The 22,829-nt window shown below is 40.5% G+C and overlaps 1 protein-coding gene across 7 annotated transcripts in view; it reads left to right on the top strand.

Moving 5' to 3' along the window:
• The window catches only part of LOC140734896 (uncharacterized), a 114,021-nt gene that overhangs the window by 8,968 nt on the left and 82,224 nt on the right, over positions 1 to 22,829 (top strand). For 3 of the 7 annotated variants that reach the window (XR_012100636.1, XR_012100635.1, XM_073059567.1), the window contains exons 5-8: positions 3 to 104; positions 273 to 399; positions 6,262 to 6,482; positions 12,986 to 13,061. Coding sequence is in view for 5 of the 7 variants with exons in the window: in XM_073059567.1 (XP_072915668.1) it covers positions 3 to 104; positions 273 to 399; positions 6,262 to 6,482; positions 12,986 to 13,061 (526 nt within the window). In the remaining 2 variants the exon portion in view is untranslated. Of the gene's footprint in view, positions 1 to 2; positions 105 to 272; positions 400 to 6,261; positions 6,483 to 12,985; positions 16,414 to 22,829 lie in introns of those variants that run through there. The other 4 variants (XM_073059563.1, XM_073059565.1, XM_073059564.1 and 1 more) reach the window with 3 other exon arrangements.

The following is a 22,829-nucleotide window of genomic DNA, read 5'->3' as shown; positions in this document are numbered from 1 at the left end:
AGGGGTTACAAGACTGGGAATCGTGATAATATGACGTATAAAGAAAAATGTGTAGGAAATAGAAAAGGAAGAAAGTCAGGTCTTTCAGAAACCTGTACAACAAGGTTTGCACATTTCAATTTTGCATTTTTCCATAACAAAAATGCAGCACAATGTACTAAGGTACATTTGTGTATAAATAAAATAAAATCTTAACTGTTTTACTTTTAAATACTGGAAGGAAAATAGTTGAGCGGAAATCTACAAGAAGATCTGTTTCCGTTTTTTTTTAGAAAAAATATGCAATATTCTGCAGAAGGATCAACAAATTCAAATAACACTGGCTTGGGCAGCAGTGAAGTTGAGGACAACCCATCTTTGAGACAATGCAATGGACCATTAATAACAAAGTTCCAAACAGTATGTGATGACAGAGTTTTAAAGAAAATTTTATTATGAATCATATATGTTTCTGCTGGTGGTGTGGTTTATCCCAGTGCAATAATTTATAATAAGTAAATGAAGATGTTCCCTTTACCACAGTTTAGTGAGCAGAGTAGTATTTAGTAAACACAGTCTCACATAAATTGATTTTTGTGCCTATTTTGTTTGTCGTATTTGGTTATGCAGCCCCAAGTAAATAAATACCCACATACAAATTAATTAAGAAGGAAAGAAGTCAATGCATTTTCTGACAGATTAAAATACTAAACCAATTGATGCATGTTGATCTGCTAACTAACTTTACTGAATTCATAATATAGGATTCTAATATGGCCTATTGCAAATTGCAGCATAGTGCAGATTTACAATGATCTAGTTGAGCTGATAATTGAAATATATTACCGAAGAAAACAGCATAAGGTATGAGCACACCATTTCCCCATTCAAACATCTAATAAAATTGCAGGTGATTATCTATTTCAATTGCACATTTCTGTAGCATCCATGTGTCCCTTAATCATGCTATTATCTAAAATTCTGTTTAGTCTTGAACATATCCATTGTATAATCACCAAAAACTTATGGAAAATTTGAACAGATTTCATTTTATCTCCGTCCTAAATTCTAAGCAGGAAACCATGTTCGGAAAATGTTCCCTGCCAAGCCTTTTGAGAATTTTGCAAGTTTAAGTGTGAGCTCCTCCAATTTTTCTAAACATCAGAGAATGTAAATCCTGCCAACTCGATCTTAACTCCAAGGTCAATTCTCCCAGTCCCAGGAAAGAGTTTGGACAACCTCAACTGTGTCAGCTTTGAGAAGTATTTCCTTCCTTGGGTTAAAACTGAACGGCATATCTGATTTCTACCCAGGACCCTACTGTAGGCATTTAAAATTCCTATTTTGTTTAAATTCCCTGGTAATAAAGACATTTGCTTTACTAACTTTGTTATACATCAAATCAATTTTCTGTGATTTCTCTCCCGGACCATCCAGATTTCTGTGTATTTAAACATCCGCCATTTTCCCACCATTCTGATTTAAAGCTTCCACTTTACTTTTTTTCAACATTGCTCCCTATTATACTCCCTGTGTTACAATGTTTTTATCCAGTCAACTCATCTATTTTTATACATTCTTCCCCTTGGTTTAGTTTCCCAGCTGATTTTATATCGTTGACAACTTGGACGCATTATACCAGGTTCTATCAGCTAAGTAAAAGGTTATATAACTAGACAAAGTCCATGTGCTAATATTATTGGTTCCCACTATTTATAGTTTGCCCCCCCTTGAAAGTGACACACATTTTTGTCATGCATAAACCATTATTAATATGTTACTTTAAGATTCATGAGCCCTAATCTTAATAACCTCATATACTGTTATCCATTACCTGCTTTTAAATATTTAAATACTGTATCATGTCTACTGATACTTCTCTTGCCTATCCGATTCTGTGTTAAAGGGCTCTTCATATTTATCAAAGATGATTTCCTTTTCATAAATCCTTGTTGGGTTTACCCAGTCATATCTATTTTTACAAGTGCTCTGTTAAATAACAATTCTACACTCTAATCCAAGACTACTTTCGTAATACATTCTGCTCATTTTAGCCAAAAAAAATGTCGATACTAGCAATTCAAAACACAAACACAGCATGTTAAATGCACTTGGTAGCTCAAACGCCATCCGGGGGAATTTATTTTTTCAAGTCAAGAGCCCTTCATCAGAAATGGAAAAGTGGGAAAACAAGCTCTTTAGGCTGTAGAGAAGAATGACTGGAATGCTCATGATAGCTTCAAACCAAAGTAATGAAGCAATTACTTCCTTAAAAGCTGTTGTTAGAAGACAAGGAAGAAGCCATCAGATCAGAAAGTCCTTCAATCTGTTGAGTCTTTGCTGTCCAAGCACCCATCCACCCTCATCCCACTTCATTCTCTGCAAATTCCCTCCAGATTCTATCACTCACCACACACTAGGAGAGTTTACAGTGTTTAATTATCACACTAACCTGCAAAGTTCAAAGTAACTTTTCTTATTAGAGTACATATATGTCACTATATGCAACTCTGGAATTCATTTTCCTGTGGGCATACTCAGCAAATCTATAGAATAGTAACTGGAACAGAATTAATGAAAGACCAACTAGAGTGCAGAAGACAACAAACTGTGCAAATGCAAATGTAAATAAATGGCAATAAATAATGAGAACATGAGATAGTGGGATGAAGAATCCCTAAAGTGAGATCATTGGTCGTGAGAACATCTCAATGATGGGGCAAGTAGAGTAGTTATTACCTTGTTCAAGAGCCCGATGGTTGAGGGGCAGTAACTGTTCTTGAAACGGGTGCTGTGAGATGTGAGGTTCTTGTACCTTTTTCCTGATGGCAGCAGTGAGAAAGAGCATGAGCTGGGTGGTGGGATCGCTGATGGAGGATGCTGCTTTCCTACGACAGTGTTTCATGTAGATGTGCTGGATGGTTGGGAGGGCTTTAGCCATGATGTACTGTGCTGAGCCCACTACCCTTCCGTTTGAAGGCATTGGTGTTTCCGTACCAGGCTGTGATGTAGCCAGTCAGTACATACTCCACTGCACATCTGTAGAAATTTGTCAAAGTTTTTGAAGTCATGCTGAATCTCTGCAGACTACTAAGGAAGTAGAGCAACTACTGTGCTTTCTTCGCAATTACGCTTGCATGCTGGGTCCAGGACAGATCCTCTGAAATAGTTACACCCAGGGATTTAAAGTTACTGACCCTCTCCACCTCTGATCCTCCGATGACTGACTCATGGACCCTCGGTTTCCCTCTCCTGAAGTCTACAATCACTTTCTTGGTCTTGCTGACGTTGAGTGAGAAATTGTTGTTATGACACCACTCAGCCAAAATTTAAGTCTCCCTCCTGTATTCCACATTATGGGATGTGGAAGGAAAGCACTTGGAAGAAACTTACATGGTGATGGGGGAAAGACTAACTGCACACGAAGGTCAGGATTGGGACTGGTTCACTGCAGTTGTGCAATAAAACCTTGACTAGCTATACCACCGTGGTGCCAAGGGTTGATTATCTGAACAGTAAGTCTTAAGCACTGCGGACTACCACAGTAAAAGTTGTGACATCACATGTCAAATTTCCATTGGGCATTGTCAGAGCAAAGTAGGAGGGCAAGCATACAGGTCAGAGTGGGATAGACAATTAAAGTGAAAGAGAGTTGGAAACTTGGGGCCACCCCTGCGGAGTGACCGTGGGCACTTTGCAAAGTAGTCCCCAGTGGTGCCTCCATTGGACTGAAGGCAGTGTCAAGGGCATTGAAGCTAATATGCTAAAAAGGAAGAAGTGCAGGTGAATTGCTGCCTCACTTGGAAGGACTTGGTCTCCGCATGGTGGGAAAGGAAGTGGCGCGTAAAAGGGCAGACGTAGTGGTTCCTGAGTTTACGTGGGAATGTGCTGTGAGGAGGGGAATGATGGTGGAAGTGGAAGAGTGGATCGGGCATCACAAGAAGGAATAATCCATTTAGAATGCTGACAGGAAAGGGGAACACATTTGCAGTTAAATCTTGCAGAAGATTAATATTGTAATGGTGAGATAGAAGGTGAGGGTAGGGGTTCCCTATGCTTGTCCGCTGGGTGGAGAATGAACGAGAGTGGAAGTGCAGTTGAAGAGCCCTGACCGATCAGTAGAGAGGAAACTATGGGCAAAAAAAAGAGAAAGCTTAATGCATTGGTGTGGGAAGTATCTATAGAGCAGAAAACATTGGTTTACACACTATTGGGGATACTGTTCTTTCCACCCTCCCCGCAGTCTGTAAAATCGTCATTTCCATTTTTGATGAGGGTCATCATTTCTCTTCCTGAACTGCTGAGTGGGTCTCATATCGTCTTTTTCTATTTGCCATTTCCAATGTTGTGTTGGCGCGTGGCCTAGTTCGAGCCTCAGCTGAGGCAGCGTGTTGTGTCCTTGAGCAAGACACTTAACAACACATTGCTCTGTGATGACACCGGTGCCAAGCTGCTTGGGTCCTAGTGCCCTTCCCTTGGACAACATCGGTGGCATGGAGAGGGGAAGGCCTGCAGCTTGGGCAACTGCCGATCCCCAATGCAACCCTGCCCAGGCCTACGCCCTGGAAACCTTCCAAGGCGCAGATCCATGGTCTCACAAGACTAACGGATGCCTAATTTCCAATGCTCTTGTGCTTTGCAATTTTCCTCCCAGCTCTTCACCAGTTGGCTTGTATATGTTACCCTCTAATCCTACTCCTTACTAAAATTTCTGTAAAGTCCTCTGTTCTTGCTTTTCTTGGCAAAATAATATTTAAAGGAAGAAAAGGCTGCAATTTGAGAAGGGTGACAAGTCCTTTTGATTTTCTGGCCTTAACCTGTATTATGATCTTTTTTCTGATAATTGCAATTTTACACCCTGTTTTGAGATTAAATAAAAATCACAATGGAATTTGGATTATTCCCACACTGCACATAACACTGCAGAGGAAACATCTGGATGTTACTTTAATACACCATTTTAAAAAAAGGTAGATTATTTACACAGTTACCCACTCATCTGAACGGTTGGAATTTTGGCTTGCTCATGCATCGCTCGACTTGCTCATGCACCGGCCATTCCTTCATGCCAAGTTAGCTTAAATAAGCTGTCGCAGCATCAGTTATGAAATTCAACTTTGGCTGGTGTGTAAAACCAATGGTAATTGTTCAGCTGCCTGTTGGCTAACAAAATATTGCTTCGGGAGGGAAGAATGTAAAGCAGCTAGAGAAGTACAATGAATGATGGACTGTGATCCCCCGAATGCCAGTGAGAATTTTGAAATCCATTGCAATACATTTGCTAGGCCAGGAGGAAATGGCAGGGGAATGGCGCTGCAATTGGATAGTTCTTTCAAAGCAGCCATTGTAGATGTGATACACTGAGCTGGCCCATTCACAGTTCTTAGGTTCTTTGAAACGAAGCAAGCTAGCTTATTTAAAGCCAAGTTTATTTCATATTCAGAAGTACGTGTATGCATGGATGTATGCAGTGGGAAAAGTACTCGCAGTAACATCGGAGGCACGTAGCACCGTAGAAACAGAAACAGAAAAAACAAGTTGTACACAATTTTTAGAAGAAACAACACAATTAGGACAAAGAAGTCAATTTTCTTGCAAAGTGGTCATAGTGTTGCGAATCTCTGGTGATTAGGGTTTTGCCCATTGCTTCAAGAATAGAAGGGTTGAAAGGAAGTAGCTGTTCTTAAATCTAGTTGTGTGGGACATGAGATTTCTGTGTACCACCCACTTGATGGTAGCTCCCATTAGCTTCCAAGCCTTTTTGGGGACTTAGCGGAATTTGTCTAATCTTGCTTTAACTTTATGATCTGTTAATATTCTCTTTGAACAAATTCTGTTGCAAGATATTTCATTGATTTGGCTTTAATGATCTCATGTGGGAGACTGTTCTAGATTTCACTAGCACTTAATTCCACTGCCGTGTGAGCTCAAATTTGAACATGGTACCCCTTTTTCCAAGACTATCACACTGGGGGACTTAACTTTCCTCCATCTACAAATCATCTTGACCACTTTAATTGTACCACCTATTCATCTTGTCCATGCAAATACCGGAAGGTTACCAAGGGTAAGGACCATAACACTAATCAGATCTGAACTAGAACTATACGCTACTTGCTCTCACTCCTACACTGAGGAGCTTTTAATTCCCAGATTTAATATTGGGGTTGCTGCTCCTACAAGTGTCATATTTTGCAAAGTCAAATCACTTGCTTTATTTATAAGCTTGTCTTTTATTCTGTTATTACAACCTTGCTCAAGCTTCACTCTCTTTTGACAAAGCAGGCAAGAACAAAGGTGACAGCAAGGTTCCAGGGAGGACTTGGGTACGCAGTGGATGGTGGCAGGAGTTTAAATGTGAAGAGTGTAAAAAGTGCTAACATTGCAAATAGCTCATCAGACTCTGTTGCAAGAATGAAGTGGACAAAAAGCTTTGTGAGAAAAGCTGTTAATAGGCAACAAAGACCTTCGGCAACTTCACTTGCAGAGAAAGGAAATACCAGGTGAAGTGAAGCTGCTGTTAAAATGTATTTCCATTTTAATGTATCAGAGGGCCCCACTTCAGTGTTAAGAAAAGCCATTAATTCTAATGTTGTTCTCCACTTTAATCCATTAATACCATAGCATGTAACAATAGCTCTGCTTTTCCATTGGAAATCATTGAATGCTTTTAGGGCAGGAGTCCATATCATCTCTCTCCTAGAGCAGTTCACCAGTTCCACATATATATTCTTTTCAAGGCCTCAATGGAACTTTCCTCGCCCACTTTACAAGCAGTGGATTCCTGATTCCAACCACACACTGGGTTCTTTTTAAAAAAAGCCATTCTCTTTATTGCACTCCGAATTTCATTTGCCTTTATATTGTTTACCTGTGATCTCTAGTCCAAGACCATCTGCTAGTGAGGAGCCTTCCATTATCTATTCAGTCCCTACCTCTCGCCATTTTATGTATTTTTATTCAATCTTCCCTCATGCTTATCTAAAGAAGGCAGTCCTTCCCTCGAATCTATCCTTATAATATCACCCTAGGAACCATTCTTGAAAATCTTTTCTGGACCCTTTGTAATATCTTCACAGTTTTTTTTAGACAGAGGCAACTAGAGTTGAACACTATATTTCCCTTGAGGCTGGATCACTGTTTTATAAAGGCTTAGCATGACTTCTGTGACTTATACTCTGTTCTTTTGTTGATTTAAGTTTAGAATTGTGTGTGCCTTATCAGCTGCTTTCTCAACCTACCTTGCCATTTTCAATGATGATTGCACCCATATCCCTGGTCCCTCTGCTTCTGCACTCATTGTAGAACAATATCCTTTATTCTGTATTATTCCTCCTCATTCTTCCTGTTAAGTAGCATCACCTTGTACCATGTTGATGAGTTGATATAACTGTGTGAGAAGTGGTTCTTGAGCATAATTTTGGTTGCTGACACTTGATGTGAACTCATTTTCAATTTGTAATAAATGTATGGTTACTGAATTCCAGTCATGACTGACGCATTCCTTGTACGGTATCAGTGCATCATCGCTGTTGTTGCAAAGCGTTCTTACTTCCCTTTGTAGAACTCCTTCCAACAACAGGAGGATTTGTGCTGAATCAGCTCGCCTCCCCACCCAAATGATCCCCATGGCTAGACAATCCTTTTGTATCAAAGGTCAAAGTAAATTTTATTATCCAAGTGCATGTATATCACCACGTACGATCCTGATACTCTTTTACCTGCGGGCATACTCAGCAACTCTATAGAATAGTAACCATAATCAAAGAAAGATCAACCAGAGTGTAGAAAACAATGAACTCTGCAAATGCAGATATAAATAAATAGCAATAAATAATGAGAATGTAAAATAAAAAGTCCTTAAAGTGAGATCATTGGCTGCTGGAACATTTCAATGATGGGGCAAGTGAGTATTGTTATCCCCTTTTGTTCAAGAGCCTGATGGTTGAGGGGTAGTAACTGTTCTTAAACCTGGTGGTGTGAGTCCTGAGGCTCTTGTACATTCTACCTGATGGCAGCAGTGAGAAAAGAGGATGCCCTGGGTGGTGAAGATCTAGGATGATGGACACTGCTTTCCTACAACAGCGGTTCGGGTAGATGTGTTCAATGATTGGGAGGGCTTTACCTGTGATGCACTGGACTGAATCCACTACCTTTTGTAGGATTTTCTGTTCAAAGGCATTGGTGTTCCCATGCAAGGCTGTGATGCAGCCAGGCAATACGCTCTCCAATAAACTCTGGAAGTTTTTGATGTCATGCTGAATCTCCGCAGACCCCTGAGAAAGTAGAGGCGCTGCGTGCTTTCTTTGCAATTACATTTACATGCTGGGTCCAGGACAGTTCCTCTGAAATAGTAACACCCAGGAGTGCTAAGTGTACTGACCCTCTCCACTTCTCCTCCTCCTCCAGTGTGGTCCTGTAGGATACATCAAAATCCAGACTTCCCTGCCGTGACTGTCCGTCTGTCATAGATAGCAAAGCTCACTCATGTCTACTTCTACAATTGGAAAGCCAGCAGCAGCTTCTGTGTTGTTGCACTGTTGCAAGGAATGCACTCGCCCACCCAAGGATATAATTCAGTGGAGCTCTACAGAGCTGCTGACTGAAAATGAGAATGATCTGGGCCATTAGGTGCAGCAGAAAGACACCACGGTTCCCAGGCATCACAGTCCACTGAGCAGAACCGAAAAACTAACTGCAGTAAACATTAACTACAGACTAAATACTTAAAAGCCAATTGGAAAAAGTAAACAAAATCCTACAAGTTGTTAGGTTATTATGAATTTTTATTTGCTCTTCCATTGTTACAACTTGAATCTACTTTTCCTTTCATTGTTCCTTTCTGTATCTCTCAATATTTCTCGTATTTTCCTCCTTTCGACAGCACGCACTTTTAAAATGTAAAACCAACATAAAAGGTTAAGGGATGTTAGAAATGAGTTCTTGCTTTATTAATCAAACTTAGAAAAGGCTATTTGGTGTGCTAAGCTTTCTCATTTCACTTCCTGTTCTTGATCAATGGTGCTCAAGTTGTAGAAGCAGACAATAACCCAAACTCAGAGACAGTATTTACAACTTTAGAAGCTCCAAGAAGCATCTTTTGCCTGAAGAGATTAGATTTATCTCTCAAAGAATATGAAATATTGAACACAACACACTGCCTGTGTTACTTTATTTATTGAGATCCAACTCAGAATGTTCTTTGAGTCGTGCCGCCCAGCAACCTCCCAATTAGACCGCCTAATCATGGGATAATTTACAATGACCAATTAACCTACTAGCCTGCACATCCTTGGACTGTGAGAGGAAACCGGAGCACCCACATACTCTATGGCAAGGATGTGCAGACTCCTTACAGACGACGTTGGAATTGAACTCCAAACTCTGATGCCCCGAGCTGTGGTAGCATCCTGCTAACCGCAATGCTACCATGGCACCAATTTGAAATCATTGCTCAAAGATTTAGCGTTTGTAGCACAGTTAGTTGCTGACTGACTCAGTGAATTGATTGATCTATAAGTATATATTTGAATTCCTTATTGCAATTTTGATATGTTTGATGATAGTTGCTACTCAGAATGTACAGTAGACCATGCTGACCTCCAACACCATTCCACCATCTGGCATCTATAGTTACCTGATTCCAGCTAAAGCCAGATAATTCCCCGTTTCCTCTGGAGATTGCTCTGATCAATATTTACCTCCCTCCCCAACATGCTGTCCACTCAATATCATAACCTGGAACAGTCGTTTCAATTTCCATACACGCACAAGTTCACCACCACCATTCTCAATCCTCCTTCTGTCTCTAAGTTGTAATATTGCTTGGCTTGCCTTCATTGCTGAATGAGTAGATACTTTCCATCATCTAAAATTGGAAACGTAAAGTCAATGTCCTGCATAAACCTTGTCGTCAAGCTCCACGATTCTCCTTGGCAAGTGTCTGAGGCTGACTGCCTTGATGTCACAGCTTATCCAGAGGGAGCTTCTCAGGAGCCACACACACATGCATCTCCGCTAAGCTACTCATTTCCAGCTCCTCCCCATGCCTTGATTCCCTTCACTTTGGCTCTGCCAAAGTTCTTACTAATACCACTGTTGGTTTAATCCTTGGGTTGTTCCAGTACACACCAGGTTGATATTCCTCGTTACAGCATCCTTAAACTGGAGATGGTTGGTGGGGTGGAGATACATCTCTACCAGAGGAGGTGTAAGGCGCTCCTTCACTCTGAGAGCCTGCAGGTCACCCTTGGGCAAGGTGTAGCACCTGTTTATCCTCTGATCAGGGTCACTTGAAGCCATGGGAGTGGTGGATGGCCGTATGAGCAGTCAGTGCATATTACAAGTCTTGGTTATGCGACCATTGACACCAGGTCACCCATCTTGTAAAGACACTGCCCAGAAGAATGCAATGGCAAATCACGTCTGCCAAAAAAATTTGCCATAGGACCATGATTGTCTACATCATACGATATGGCATATATGATGATGGTGAATCTGGAGATGATCCAAAAATATGCTACCTGTATCAGATTTTGTTTACACTAAGCCAGTATGACTATTTTGACTCTCTGTTAAACAATATCTCAATTTTAAAATAAACATTTAATACAATCTCTGTTTCCTGCCCCATTATCACCCTCTCAAATATCTATTTTTCTGCAAATCATGAAGGGCAAAACTGAATAAATGTGGAGAAGCTTTTCCAATGGTCGAAGAGTCAAAAACAAAAGAGTAGAGTGAAGGTGTCAAGTCACAGAAAAGTATTTGTCTTTACACAGCACGTGGTTAGGACTTGGAGTGCACTATTAGGATTAGTGCTGGGGACAGATCCAACTGTGACAATCATTGGGAAGTTGGATCAATACCTGAAAGGAACTAATTCACCTGACTATGAAATGGGGCCAGCTTAATTATTTTACAAATGCTCTTCCATGTTTTAACTTTTCTGCAGTTCAAGTCTGATTTTGATTTTAAAAGCTTGTCTGTATACTCAACCTTCCCTCATTTCCTTTCCTACGTTGTTCTTACAATCCTCATTCTGAAGTGTGGGGGCCAAACAAATCTCTCCCTCTACAGTCCAAATTTTTCTGGTGATGACCTATCGACCTTGCCACTTTGGGGACCGTTTGCCATCCACCTCAACTTCCCACTATTGAATACTTCATTGAGAATTTTAAACATTGCGATTGCAGGAAATATTTAAAAAAACAGAAAATGTTGGATCTCCTTCCTCAAGCTTCTTTAGTCTCCTTTTCTGTTCTGAGAAAGGATACTTAACCTGAAACATTAATCGTTTCTTTCTCCACAGATACCTCCTGCCGTGCTAAGTATTTCTGGTACCTGAAATGTTTTCATACTTTCACTAAAGAGAAAATGATATGCAAAGAAGTGCAGGGGAAAATCAGCATCCAAAAGAATTGGCTTGCCTGCAGAAAGCAGAGGGTCGTAGTGGAGGGAGTACATTTGGATTGGAGGGTGGTGACTAGTGGTGTCCCACAAGGATCGATTCTGGGACCTCTTCTTTTCATGATTTTTATTAACGACCTGGATGTGAGGGTAGAAGGGTGGGTTGGCAAGTTTGTAGACGACACAAAGGTTGGTGGTGTTGTAGATAGTGTTGAGGATTGTTGAAGATTGCAGGGAGTCATTGACAGGATGCAGAAGTGGGCTGAGAAGTGGCAGATGGAGTTCAACCCAGAGAAGTGTGAGGTGGTACACTTTGGAAGGACAAACTCCAAGGCAGAGTACAAAGTAAATGGCAGGATACCTGGAAGTGTGGAGGAGCAGAGGGATCTGGGGATACATGTCCACAGATCCCTGAAAGTTGCCTCACAGGTAGATAGGGTAGTTAAGAAAGCTTATGTTAAGTTATGTTTAGTTAAGTTAGCTTTCATAAGTCGAGGGATAGAGTTTAAGAGTCGTGGGGAAATTATGCAGCTCTATAAAACTCTGGTTAGGCCACACTTGGAGTACTGTGTCCAGTTCTGGTCACCTCACTATAGGAAGGATGTGGAAGCATTGGAAAGGGTACAGAGGAGATTTACCAGGATGCTGCCTGGTTTAGAGAGTATGGATTATGATCAGAGATTAAGGGAGCTAGGGCTTTACTTTCTGGAGAGGAGGATGAGAGGAGACATGATAGAGGTATACAAGATATTAAGAGGAATAGATAGAGTGGACAGCCAGCGCCTCTTCCCCAGGGCACCACTGCTCAGTACAAGAGGACATGGCTTTAAGGTAAGGGGAGGGAAGTTCAAGGGGGCTATTAGAGGAAGGTTTTTTTTACTCAGAGAGTGGTTGGTGCGTGGAATGCACTGCCTGAGTCTGTGGTGGAGGCAGATACACTAGTGAAATTTAAGAGACTATTAGACAGGTATATGGAGGGATTTAAGGTGGGGGGGGAGTTATATGGGAGGCAGGGTTTAAGGGTCGGCACAACATTGTGGGCCGAAGGGCCTGTACTGTGCTGTATTGTTCTTTGTTCTATGTTTGATAAAATGGCTGTTTGTGTGCTGAGGTTGAAAGATGCAGTGATTACAGGGCAGGCGTACAGTGCAATAACCTACTGTCAAGGAGTCATGACTTGGTCCTGGGGATTGCAAAGGGGTGACCTTAAAATAAATTAATTAAATACATCTGAAGTGAAATGACTAATTTAAGTAATGGCAGCCAATAAGCTGGTATCTGGACCACTAATTATTCCCTTTTTTCGTTTGGCCTATATGTAACTCTAGACCAAAGGTACTCAACCTTTTTTATATCTTGGAGCCTTGCCTTTAATTGAAGGGTCCATGGACCCCAGGGGGAACCCCTGCCAACCTGGTTAATTCTGACTTGCCTGACAAATTAAGGTTAATAAATGCTGTTCCATGAATGAATAGATTGAAAACAAAGTGTTCACAATTTAATATGGAGAAGGCAAGACGTAATATCATCTCCAGTATAAATAATACTTCTTGTAAAGATTTAAAATGTATCCTTAAAGTGCTTTTACATTTTGAAGGACTGAACTGGAACAAGACTGCAGTCCCTGCTGTGCCGATGGAATTGCCTTGGACTTGGAGCTCAAGCACAGATCTGTAAGTCAGGCTGCAAACTGTAATGTACATACGGGCTCGGACACGTTGTGTTTTGATGATAACTGTGTTCACAATTTAGAAAATGTCAATGGGGAGAAAGGAGATGATGGAGCTGCAAAAGTAATATCTAAACCGACTTTCCTGAACCCAGATGGTCACAGTTTCTTTCCTGTGTCTCTAAATTGTGAGAGATATGAAGGAAAAATGAAACAATTAATTAGAGAGCCTGGCAGTAAACATCGAGAGACTAAAGTAAGCTCCTCTGTAGTAACCAGTTTAAGCAAATCATCTGTGAAGTCATTTTCAAACAAAATATCTCGGAGAACAGCTTGCTGCAGTGCAGTCAGCAAACACTCTGATAAAGTTTCCAAAGTTAGTTCTGGTGCACGTGAAGATGGTGGAAGTGAAGAGCACACTTTTGACCTGAATCAGATTTTGCAAGAGAGGGGAGCAAGCATATGCGCCAACACTCCAGGGCTCTTGAAGTGTGGTGTGGGGCACCATAATCACGCGCAACCTCTAAAGTCTTCGCTGAAGAAGTCACTTGACTGGCCAGCTCATTCTCAAACAACAACTGTGCATCTCCCCAAGACTGGAGAGCAGTGGAGTGCTGCTTGTGTAAATCAGACTTTAGCCAGAAGCATGAAAGCTTGTTTACGAACGAAACTTGAGCCACTCTATCGAACATTAAACCAAACTGCACAAGATTATGTGTGCTCAGTTCCCGAGGAATCCACAGAGTTTTGTACAAAGTTCTGTTACGATCAGAAGCAGTACAGGAAGCTAAGACAACATTGCCATCAACCTTCTAATCGTTGCCATCGACATGTCTGCAATCTGGAATTGCAGACCGCAACACAGCGGAGACTGGAGCGATTGTGTTACTGTAGCACAGTGGAGCAAGGATTCGGCAGGAATAGGGACATGAAAGCAAATGCAAATATGCATTCTAATCAATGTTGTCAGAGGGAAAACCGCACGTTTCAGCCCGACGATGAACCACAGCGTTTACAATTCCCACAGCCGCAAGATTTAATATGGTGTAAAAGTCCCTCAGCGAAACGTACGGTGGAGATATTTAGTTCTCATGGTGATGAAGTTCCGAAAATAACCATGACGTGTCCTACTCCAATCCCATGCAGAACACCTTCTTAGCGGGAGGCAATCTAAGAGTTTGTCAGTTTTTTAGCTGATGGCTGTTCATTGGCAGGTAACTGCAGGAGACTTTATTTAACAGGGATAGGATTGGGAGGGGAGACTGCAGAAGGTACAGTGATGAGGAACTGATGAAGAGATGCTAACTGTTTATTGTCCTTTCCTATTTATTCTCCAACTCCAAGCTACACCCTATGGAAGTCACCTGACATTTTATCCCTTACCCCTGACATCCCCTCTGTACCTACCCCCCAGCACCTTATAAACCTATGCCCTCTTGTGGCAACAATTTCAGCTCTGGGGAAAAGCCTCTGACTATCCACACAATCAATGCCTCTCATCATCTTGTACACCTCTATCAGGTCACCTCTCATCCTCCGTCACTCCAAGGAGAAAAGGCCGAGTTCACTCAACCTATTCTCATAAGGCATACTCCCCAATCCAGGCAACATCCTTGTAAATCTCCTCTGCACCCTTTCTATATCCTCCACATCCTTCCTGTAGTGAGGTGACCAGAACTGAGCACAGTACTCCAAGTGGGGTCTGACCAGGGTCCTATATAGCTGCAACATTACCTCTTGGCTTCTAAATTCAATTGGAGTATTGTCATCAGTTTTGGGCCCATATTTCAGAAAGGATGTTTTGACATTGGACAGAGTCTAGAAGAGGTTCATGAGGATGATCGATGTCACAAGGGTGACGTCGTTTTGCTCTGATTTTGAACATAATAGTCTCTCAATTCTTGAGGCTCAGAAATGCTACATTCTTCATGCTTGTGATGGACCATGCTTGGGCCGTTCCTCACTTTAATCATCTATGAAAATTATATTCTTAATAATACATTCTGAATGGGAGGGCAAATCTGATGGGCAGACAACTTGTCCATCCAAATGTGGTGAGGTGTTTTATAATGTGCTGAACACCCTTCCTAATTTTAGCCACGCGAGACAGGCAAATAGATCCTTGGCATCAATATAATGTTTGACTGCGATGGGAGCTGAGCTGAATAACACTTAAATCAATTATATTCTGGAAACTGGGCAGTTTTTAAAACTTCACCACACGACTGTCAAATGATCACAGGCCCAATTTCTGGAGAGTCTCCAAAAGGAAATTTCCTTCGGCTGTTCATCTGCAGTATAAGTACCTCTGACCTCAATGCATTTTTGAAGTCAGGAGCAAAGCCATCAGCTGGAGGTACTTTCACCCCGTTCAAAAGGCATCTCAAAACTGCCTGTCCAGAAATTTGTTTTTAATTGGTGCAAGAACTAACTCAGCCTTCATATTTCATGAATTAGAATCTTATTTCTTATTAGACAGGCCTAAAGAGTTATTGAGTATAGAAACAGGCCCTTTGTCTCACTAAGTCTGTGTTATCACGCACCCTGTTCTCCCCACATTCATATCAACTCTCCCCACATTCACATCAACTCTCCCAAGTTTCTACCACTCATTTACGTAGCAAGGGCAATTTACAGTGGCCATTTAAAGGGCTGTGGGATGAAACTAGAGCACCAGGATACAAGATTTCATTAAAAAAATGATTTTAGGCACAACTGGATTTGAATAAATTGTAATGAATGCTTCCAGTCTCATGCAAAGTTTAAAGTTCTTTAAGCGTAAGTTGTATGACTGTGAATGTTGGTATTCCATACAATTAGAGCGTTGTCTTGTGTTTTTATTTCAAAAAATGTTAAATTCTTACTTTGGAACAAATATTCCAATAATTCAGTATTTTATATTGCATTTGACATATTTGAATGAAATAATCATTGCTGCACCTTCTGTACAGATGATTTGTTGACTTAAGCACAAAATTACTCGAACATATCTTTCACACATAAGGCAATAGGTAAATATTTCTCAATAGGTTTCAATAGGTACATGTAATGTCAGGGAAATGTATACAATATACGTCCTGAAATTCTTTTTCTTCTGTGATGTATTTAGAATGCTGATATTTAACTCCTTTATCATGGTAACCATGTAAAATAAATTTTACAAGGAAAGTGCTGTATCAAGTTAAAATGCCTGACAAACATATACATTTTGGCAGATACGAACCTGTTTTTGAAATTCTACATCTATCGAACCAGCCTGAATTCTTAGGTTATATGAATGTATTTTGTGCTTCTGTGTCATTATTTCAGACATTATAACAACTACTTAAATAAAATAATTTTCAGATGTTTGGCCATTTTAGCCTGGATAAAGATCATTTTAAAGATTGCTGAAGTTCTAAATCTGCTTAATTGGCAGTAATACAATGATCATGGGTATCCATATTGACAGACACAACTGTTTGCATGGTTTAGAGGGTGCAATTGTGATCCCATCCCTTTCGATCTGACCTATTACATTCTTTATTTTATAATACTTGCATATAATGCATTGGTTCATTCTGAACTTATAAAGCTGGTATATACCTGGCATTTCCTGCACAAATATCTTAAGGATACTACCAATTCTTTTAGAAGGTTTTGATTGGTTCTGCTTCCTTTAGGGACAGAGTGATTACATTAGATTAGATCCAACTTTATTGTCATTGTGTCGAGTACAGATACAAAGCCAATGAAATGCAGTTAGCATCTAACCAGAAGTGCAAAAGAATAGTGTTATTTACAAAATAACTGCAAATAAAAAGTAAGTGCTACAGCATACAGGTATAAAAGTTCTGAGACAGTACAATATGGGTGCAATACTGCTTAGCGCTGTGATGTGAGGTTCAGCAGGGTCACAGCCTCGGAAGAAGTTCTTCCTGTGCCTCCTGGTGTGGGAGCGCAGGCTCCTGTTGTGCCTTCTGATGCACCATCAATTACTTTAGGAGACTGGAAGTGAACGATAGGCTTTTATTAACAGCAAAAAGGGAGCACGACATCTCGGAAGACTGAGGGAGGAGCAGTGCCCCAATCGCCTTTATACAGGGGTCTGTGGGAGGAGCCACAGGAGCAGTCAGCAGAGGGGCGTGTCCAGACAGGTATACATAGTTTACCACACCTACCGGATGGGAGGAGAGTAAATAGTCCATGGTTAGGGTGAAATGCACCCTTGATAATGTTTTTCGCCCTGCCCAGGCAGTGATTATGGTAGATGTTCTCAGTGGTGGGCAATTGGGTGCCGATAATCCGCTGGGCAGTTTTCACCACCCGTTGGAGTGCTTTGCAGTCTGATACGGGACAGTTGCCGATTACGGGATCTAGTGCTGCAGCGATCTGGAGCTAAGATTACTAGGAACGTCTTCTGGCTCTTGCTGCAGGGCTCCTTGTGATTGAAGAGGATGAGTATTAATGCAGTTCAGGCCTCAGAAACTTTCATGCTTGTTCTCGGGCCCTGATCCACCCCAGAGATGGATTGTACTGGTGTGAAACCAGCTGTTGTTTCCTACTGGCACTTCACATACAACCTGCCACTTGGAGGGTCAAATTCTGCATGATGGGGTTTAGAAAGAACATCACCAGCTCTGTGTGGCCACCCTTGACGGATGTGATATGGAGAGCCCTGAGCCAAGCGAATGATCTGAAAGATTCTATTTCTCCTCCAGCTCAGGTGCCAGTTGATGAGTTGGTTCAAATGATCCTTGATGTATCGGTTATGCATATGACATTTATATGTGGGTGCTTGCCCTGGAATTCTGATGCATATTTACCTTCAGATATTGAGTTTGTACTTTGCAACATTTTCACTCCTGTGTTTGTATTTACATAGAACATTGAACAGTAGAGTGCAGGAATAGACCCTTCTGCCCACAATGTCGTGCTGAGCCAGGCAAGAAGCAGATCAAAGGCACCCATAAGCACTAATCCCTCCTACCTACATGATGTTCATATCCCTCCATCTTCCTCACATCCATGTGCCTATCTAAACATCTCTTAAAAGCCTCTAATGTATTTGCCTCTACAGCTGTACCAGGCAGTGCATTCACCACTCTGAGTAAAGAAAATGACTCCTCACATCCCCCTTGAACCCTTCTCACCTTCAATGCATGCCCTCTGGTATTAGACATTCCAACCCTGGGAAACAGATACTCCCTGCCTACTCTATTTATGCCTCTCAGAATCTTATAAACCTCTGTCAGATCTCCCCTCAGCCTCCACCACTCCATTGGAATATGTTCAATTCAATGTCAGATGTAAAGAAGGCAATTGTGATAGTTGTGATGACATCATTTCATTGTAAACAAATTGCTAATCAGCATGCTATATTGCTGCTATCTTTTTAGTGTCAGGGTTTCAGGGTCAAATTTAGCAGCAAAGCCAAAGCATTTCAAATAAAAGGATCAGAATCAGGTTTAATATCACCAGCACATGTCATGAAATTTGTTAACTTTGCCTCAGCAGTACAATATAGGGAAAAAACTGAATTACAATAAGTATATATGTAATAGTTAAGGTAATAGTGTAAAAATAGAAATTGAAAAGATTAAAAATTCAAAAAAATTAAAGAAACTTTTATAAACTTTTATTTTACAGCAACTTTTTATTAAAAAAAAGCATAAACCATTCGAGGTGGACCAGGCAGCATCCAAGTGAAGGGCCTCAGCCCAAAATGTCACCTGTCTGTTTGTGTCCGTAGATGCTGCCTGACCTGCTGAGCTCTTCCAGCAATTTGTTTTTGTTACTCCAGATTCCAGCATCTGCAGTCTCCTTTGACTTGTCCAGGCAACTGGGTAAAAGCTGCTCTGAATCATTTTCTGCTGTGATTGAGTTTTGCCACTTGTAAATATTTAATCCTTTCTTTGCTTTAGGTCTCAGTCGGCATAGCTACTTCTGGAATATTGTGTGGCAAAGTTCCTGAGAGAAGTCAATGAGTGTTAGAATTCAGGAACATATGTGATTTTATTAACCAAGAAGGGGGGAAAAATAATAGCTAGCAACGGAAATGTCGCTGTGCATAATGAATCCTAATTAGCAGCTTCTGTAGATACTTTTGGTTATTTTTGAGCAATTACTATCTTTTATAAAATTTAGCTGTGTGTTAAAAATGAAGACTTTAACTTCATTTCCGTTGACTCCTGTGGGGCATTATTTCCAGTTTTCTATTTCTGTAACTGTGTGCTCTACACACCGCAATATCTCATGGAAGAATGTATTTTCCTTTAATTGACTGATTACAACTCAGGTGAACCTATGGTTTTTCTTGTACTATATAAGCTGAATACACCCAGCAGGAGGGATTGACTCTTGCTTGCATGTAGTTTAACGGGTGCTGACAATATGGCATAAAGTACGAGCTTTCCCCCTAAATGTTACAACGGTTATCAGTAATGTCAGATCTTATCTACAACTCTTATCCTTGCTTGTGATGGTGATGGCGTTCACCTTTTCATCCAGCGTACTGAAGTCAACTGGAGTAGCTCTGCCACTACCATGCAATAAGTAAGCTGACAGCATCTGGAAATTCTGGTTGACGGTGTGGGGAAAATTACTGAGCTTTTTATTAGAGAAGCCTTTCTGTTCACTAGTTGACATTTTCCGTTAAAGATTTCAAGGTTTCTGCTCCTTCCTAAAGGTAGGACTGTAAATTTTGCTTTCAATTGAACTCAATATTTTATATATGCACAAATTTGGTGTCACAATACATCATCACATTTCTCTGTGTAGTGTATGGTTTCTGACTGTTTGCCAAATCCCATTTTTTTCCTCTTCATAAGTCCCAAAGGCAGTCATTTTTTTAGTGGAACTGAATCACACAGTAATCAATTACATTCGAATGGACACTTGGAAATCAGACACAAAAATATTAAGTTTGAAAAAATCACTTATCATGAGGGAATTCAAATGGAATTTCTATTTTTGAAAGTTGCAAGAAAAACAGATCAGGTCTACAGTGAATGGGAGGGAATTTCAGAAAACTAGATTCTAGAAGTGTAAAATATAAATGCAGTATGCTGGAAACGCTCAGCAGGTCAGTCAGCAGCTGTGGAAAGAGAAGCCGACCTTATACTTCAAGTCTAACACTCTTCATCGGAACGGGGAAAGGGAGGAAAACAAAACAAGTTTTAAATTGCAGGGTAAGTTGTTGTGGGGGGGGGGAAGAAATTGAAAAGATAAAATGACTATCTCTGACAGAGTGAGGCCAAGGTCGCCATAGAGCAGGGGTTCCCAACTTTTTTAATGCCACTGACTCCCACAATTAACCAGGTTGGGAATGCCTGACATAGAGGGTCAGATGTTGATGAAGCAATCTGGTTGGTGGGTTAATGAGAGAATTTAGAGAGAAATAACTTGAACAAACATTAAAAAATATAACCTGAGCAGAGTTGGAGAGAAAAAAACACACGGGAATGGAAAAGGTGTAAAATACAAAATTGTGAAAACCGTAAGGAGATTAGTCCATGCTAATAAAAAGCTTTGAAGCTGAGTCATATTGGATACTCTCTGGTACAATTGGTCAGTTTTGGTACAAGCAGAAAGGCATGGTTACCTGAGCTGTGAATTTAAAACAAGTCCAGAAGACTACACAGAGATGTGATATACTGTTTCTCGAGCTTACATTGGGTCTCAGTATAACTTTGCCAGTGGCTACAGACGGATGGGTTAGAGTGGAGTGAGATTAAAGGACAAGTGACAACAGATCTTTGAGCTGAATTACTAGCTCTCCCTTTTCACAGATGCTACTTCACTACTGAGTTTCCCAGCATTTCATTATGTGGGATAGCAGATTGGGCAGATTAGTCAGAATTATAGGTGTTCATTCTTTAGTGTCTGCTATTGTAACAGTCCTGAAGTTTAACTGAAATATTAACTCCTCAATGGTTCAATGGAAACTCCTGTTTGTTTCTCTATAGATTCGATCTGACTTGCTAAGTATCTCCAGCACTTTAAGATTTTTTTCCTTTTAGTTTTCTATTATCTACAGTATTTTGATGTCCTATTTAGCCTGGTAAGTTAGTTAATAATAGTGCACAAGGTGTAACTAACTTCGAAACTGCTTGAAAATATAATTAGGCAGACTATTCTCTTTAACTCTCTCGGTAAGGAATATTTGCTTATTTATTCTAATTACATTGTGTAATGGCATATGTTTTAGCTTTTTTTCCAAGAACATGCAGTGTTAATGGTTGGCAGGAGACCAGAAAATAAATAAATTTGGTGTCTGTACAAAAAACAAAGCACAGTTGGACAAAAAGTCCATTTTTTCCTCCCTAGTAAATTTATTTCAATAGTACAGTTGTCTTCTGTTTGAAATAAATGCTGTAATGACTGGGTAGACAGGTGCAATTTACTAGCTTGAAACCCTGGAATGTATATAGCATTTGACATAAATATTTCACCCCAGGGCTAAACTTTGATTTCAGAGAGCAATGAATATAATAATTTAAAGCACTTAAAAAGAAACAAAAGCTTAGAGGTTCCTTTTTTCTACATTTTCATGTTTTCTCATCCATATATTGTAGACAAAGTAAGTCAAGGGAATTCTCAGAATATTTAATAGAATAGTTAATTTGTCTGCCTTTAATCATAAATTTAACTGATAAATTGCTCTTTTGACAATGTTGTTGACTTGTGTTTGAAACATTTATTAAGACTACCCAGCAGAGATGCAATTAGTTGGGATTCTGTGCTACGGTCTTTGCATTTGCAAGCATCAGTGCTAACATCGACCTCCTGCAGTCTTCTATCAACCTGCAGTGGCACATTCCTTAAATACTTGTAAACCAGTCCAGATCCACAAGGGCTCTGGACTAAAACTTGCTTTAAGCAAGTGAATAAAACTAACAAACGAAAAGGAGCTTTAAGCAATGGCAAAATTAATTTTAAATAAACGGAATGTTATAGAGGTAAATTTCAACTACTGTACTTCCATAAAATTGGCATTAGGCCTAGAGTTTTACATTGTGATTTGTCACCCCGAACGCTTCCTGAAGTACAATAGATGCCACATTGACTATGATAGCTTTTTTGTTGCTGTGCAACTAAATAAACTGGAGCTGGTCACCGTAAATATTCATATTGGGTTTTAAACTGATTGCAGGGGCATTGGTATGAAATTTATAAAACTCGTAGGCAGAGACTACCATGTGAATGATCTGCTTAATTTTATCAGTATTTGTAAAGCATAACCATGTTCCGAAAAGGGACAGCTGCCGGCTGTCTGGTGTCAAAAGAAAGCTTTGCAGTTTCCGTTTTAAAAAAAAATTTGAGCAAGCAGGAGTGGCTGACATGTTAATTTCTCCCGCAAAAGGCTTGTTATTATCTGGTATATCCAGTTACTCTTGGTTTATTGGGTGGTACGTTGGTACTGCCTCACAGTTCCAGTGTGACCCCAGTCTCGGATGCTGTCTGTGTTCTCCCTTTCACTGGGGGGATCTAGTTTGATTCATTTCCTAAAGGTGTGCAGGTCACTTGATTAATGAGACCATAAGATGTAGGAACAGAATTGGGCCAATTGGCCTGTCGATTCTGCTCGGCCATTTCATCACGACTGTGCCATTTTCCCTCTCAGCCCCAATTTCCTGCCTTCTCCCCGTACCTCAAGAATCTATCAACCTCTGCCTTAAACATACCCAATGACTAGGCCTCCACAGCCGCCTGTGGCAACGAATTTCACAGGTTCATCACCCTCTGACTAAAGAAATTACTTTTTATCTTCATTCTAAAAGGACCCCCTCTA

The sequence above is a fragment of the Hemitrygon akajei genome, chromosome 10 (genome assembly GCF_048418815.1).
Source record: "Hemitrygon akajei chromosome 10, sHemAka1.3, whole genome shotgun sequence".
In the NCBI taxonomy this organism is placed as follows: domain Eukaryota; kingdom Metazoa; phylum Chordata; class Chondrichthyes; order Myliobatiformes; family Dasyatidae; genus Hemitrygon; species Hemitrygon akajei.
This window is presented reverse-complemented; position numbering and strand designations above follow the sequence as displayed.